Consider the following 3806-nt stretch of genomic DNA (forward strand, 5'->3'; position numbering starts at 1 on the left):
TTTAAAGCCGTTGGATGGAAACACTCTTTTACTAGTTTTATTCGCATGAGTTTTTTTTACCGAACTTCAGCCAAGTGAGATTAACCACATACACATCTTTATATCCGTTGAGACTCCCACTTTGCCCGTCAAAGTTCAAAGAACTCTGTGCGATGCGAATTTGCTTTTCCACTGGAACCAGAGACTATAGAATAAAATAGAGGTGAATATTTGCCAATGTAAATATTGCCCGTGTGTGACCGCACCCGTACTCTCATTTTTGGATCGAGCTTGGCGTTTAGCCTTGCTTCATTTGCAGTATATTTTCAAAGTTTTCTGTTAGATGGGTGCTTACAATCTGGCACCTGGTTGCTATTTTAACGCCCATAAACGTCCTGAACACAGCAAAGTGAGAACATGCAGGCAGAAGACAGGGTCTCTACAGATACAGACACTACCATATGAGAGGGATCATTTCTCTATTAGTCTATACCTATTGTGCCTTGGCTTATTTATGCTGAATTGGGGTGGATGACATATTGGCTTTGACAAAATGCCTTGGTGTATACAGTAGTTCTCGTTTCAAAGAACACCTGTCATTTTCCCAGATTTTCCCAGACCAAGTGCCTGTAAACGTTGGAGCATAAATCACACTCCTACTTTGACTTGACATTCTTAGTGCTGTAGTTAAGCCATCAGCAATTTCCCCCATTCTCGACAATGGGCGTCCATGACTGATGTATATCTGTGTGAGTTATTTGATACTTACCGGTCATGTTGAACTTGTGCAGCACCTTGGCAAAGTACTCCTCTTCCTCCTGTTCAGTTGAGATGTTTTTGTGTCCCTCGATCTGCTGCTCCATCAGCATCTCCTTGGTGCTGTTGTAGAGGGACAGCAGGGGGGTAGGGATTTCCTCCTCATCTCCTTCCTGATCTGGCTCTTTCGGCAATCGCAGTTTGCTGAGGATCTGGCTCCTGATGGCCTCGATGCGCTTTTTCTTCACCATCTCCAGGTCCAGCGTCTTACATGTAGACATACCACTTACGTTGCCCACCGTGTACACAGCCATGAGCATTAACAACGCCAGCTTCATGGTGCCAACCTGACGGTTTGCAACCTCTTATGCGCTTTGGTTCTTGGCAAATCCTCCCTCACCTTTTCTTTCAATGCCTTTCCTCCGACTGAGGATGCTTAGGGCACAGTGAATCCCTCTGTGGAGAGGTGTGAGTGACGCAAGCTGTTGACACACAACAGAACAATTAAAGCAATGTGGAAAGTCCTCAAAGTTCGGGACTATTGATGCCACCGCTGCCGCTGCTGCTGTAAAAACCACCTAACACTTGGGTCTTCTTTGCATAGAAGCAGTTGGAGAGAATCCGAGTGGGCAGACAGACGTCGAGTGATGAGCCAACCTCTGACTCAGCCACACAGGTAACACAATGACGTCCCAGACGGTGATATGAGTCCAATGCGGAGCTGTCAAATGCTAACAGAGCCCGGCCAAACATGTACACAGACAGTGCCCCCAAGACTCAGAAGATACTCAGTGAGTTCAAAAACATCTACCAACACTCAAATTCTAAACAGAGCTGGTTCTGTGTTCACAGACCAACTTGTGATATGATTTCAAGCCTCCACCCACAATATTAAATAAAATCCTGTCTTACTCAAAGCAAGTAAACCTCCACGTGTCAGCTCAAGGCTGTGTTGCTCACCAGGCAGTCTCTCTTTACATGTCCCCAGAGACGAGTGAATGGAAAGGGATCTGTACAACACAGCAAAATGAAAAGTGGTTCTGGCAGAACCCAACGTGCTCCCTATCTTTTCAGCTGACACTGCTTCCTGTCCTCGTTGACCCACAAGGCCTCTTCACCGATGATTCAGAACTGACCTGTACATGGATGTGTCAAACAGGCCCTCCCTAAATGTCTCAGAGAAAGAGAAAATAGCAAAGATACGTATTTCTCTGTTTTTTTAAGTTTGATAAGATGACCCCAGGGGCTTTGAGTCAACCCAGAGTTGATCAGATATCCACGGTGCAAAGAAAGTATATTATAGTAATTAAAAATTGCACAAACTTATTCAGCACCAGTTGACATACCTACATGTATGCAGTCAAGCCATCAAGAAATGTCCCCACAGAAAAAAAAACATCTGATAAACTTGTATCGCTCTCTGTTCTGACTACCTCTTTTTTAGCAACAACAGCATGTGATCTGTGTACAGCTGAAGTTCGCCAGAGAATGCTTTCAACGCCTCCGATTCATGCCTACTTTACACATAAAGCAGCTGTCTCTGTAACTGTGTCTTCATTCTCAAACACAATGATGGGATCTCAGTGTATCGAGCCAGAGATGGAAACCGCTCAAGCGAGGGATGTTATCAGAAGATAATAAATACAGCAATGTCTGTCAATCAAACGCTGTCCTCCTGTAACAAAATGTTAAGTTTGACACACCTCTCTAAATGAGTAGCATCCAGACCCAGCAGCAGCCACAACAGCAGGAGTAACAGTCCCTCTTAGATCACAGTGTTTTGAGAATCAGATTGTAGTCTTGTCTCTTGCCTCTATCCATCCATCGGTATCACCTCAGTTATGCCCTCTGCAATTTCATCACACCTCCCTTCTTGAGTCTTCTCTGACACAGCACCCTATTTGCACCTCTATTTAACTCCCCGTCTCTCTCCCTTTCTCCCTGTGCGCTCCCTCTCTCCTGGTGCTTGTCAGAGCTTGCTGGTGACAAAGTGATTTGTGGGAGCTCCAAGCTCAGCTAGCTTCTCTCTCTCTCTCTCTCTCTCTCTCTCTAACTCTTTTTTTCTGGTTCCTGTTACTCGTCTAATAGAGCGAGGAGCTCTCCGCCCAGGAAATGAGGGTAACGGACGCAGTGTAAAACATCTGCTGTTTAACAAAGCTCTGCTGCCTGACTTCTGTCCACATCAGGAAGCCAGGAGCTGAGCACGCTGAATGGCACCAGCTCTCTCACACTCTGGCCCTGTCTGCCACTGAGACAGTGATGACTGACATGTCAACAAGCCCTGTGTGGCACTACTGTCCCACCAACTGACTGCCACATTTACCTGGTGGCTGTGAAGGTAAATGCCTGCCAGGCCAAAGAACTGAGCCACAGCATGTCTAAAAGTAGAGCGGTGAATTTCAAGGGATGGAGAGCCAACAGGGCTGGACCGTGTGGTGCACTGACCTACGTCTGGGTGCTTTTTAGAAGGCAGATTGTGTATTTTCAAAAGGAAATCTAGACTAAAACAAAACAGCGATGGTTTCAATAATTTCGTCACTGTCTGAGGGATGATTCATCTGGGAAGTGAAGATAGTAAATTGCCATAGTTCAGTCTTTGGTCTTGGATTTTTTTTTAGGTTTTGTCCCATATGCGTTTCACATGGTTGTTTGTTGTCTTCTATCATCTGCGTCAGTTACAAAGAAAGACCCATTCATCAAACACCAGCGTTGACATTTAACATAGGAAAATCCAAGGCAAAAAAATCCCCTGAAATACCAGCAATAATTATAACAGAAAACAATGATCAATCAAACAAAGATACTACAGACAATTTGTTCCAGTGTCAACAGCACTATGTATCAGATTACCTTTAATGAAAAGAGGGTAACAACAATAGTGCGGCTATCAATTGTCAACAACTACAGTATCACTGTAACTTGTCCTGCTGTGTTGGTCTGTGGGAGCGATGGGTGTGCACCGCCGCCTGTTGGCAAAAGATGGAACATCATTTAGCGGATGATTTTCCTCTTAACATAAGGGTTGAGGTTGATGTCAACCTCAACCCTTATGTTTAAGTATTTTGTCTTTT

The 3806-nt window shown here is 44.8% G+C and overlaps 1 protein-coding gene across 1 annotated transcript in view; it reads right to left on the bottom strand.

The window, feature by feature from the left end:
- The window catches only part of tgfb1a (transforming growth factor, beta 1a), an 11970-nt gene extending 9050 nt beyond the window's left edge, over positions 1-2920 (bottom strand). Inside the window, exons 1-2 of the mRNA XM_032509803.1 lie at positions 2547-2920; positions 749-1217 (exon numbers count right to left, since the gene is read on the bottom strand). Coding sequence (XP_032365694.1) covers positions 749-1073 — 325 coding nt within the window. The 5' untranslated portion in view covers positions 1074-1217; positions 2547-2920. The remainder of the gene's footprint in view (positions 1-748; positions 1218-2546) is intronic.
- Between the last annotated feature and the right edge of the window lie 886 nt (positions 2921-3806).

The sequence above is a fragment of the Etheostoma spectabile genome, chromosome 3 (assembly GCF_008692095.1).
Source record: "Etheostoma spectabile isolate EspeVRDwgs_2016 chromosome 3, UIUC_Espe_1.0, whole genome shotgun sequence".
In the NCBI taxonomy this organism is placed as follows: domain Eukaryota; kingdom Metazoa; phylum Chordata; class Actinopteri; order Perciformes; family Percidae; genus Etheostoma; species Etheostoma spectabile.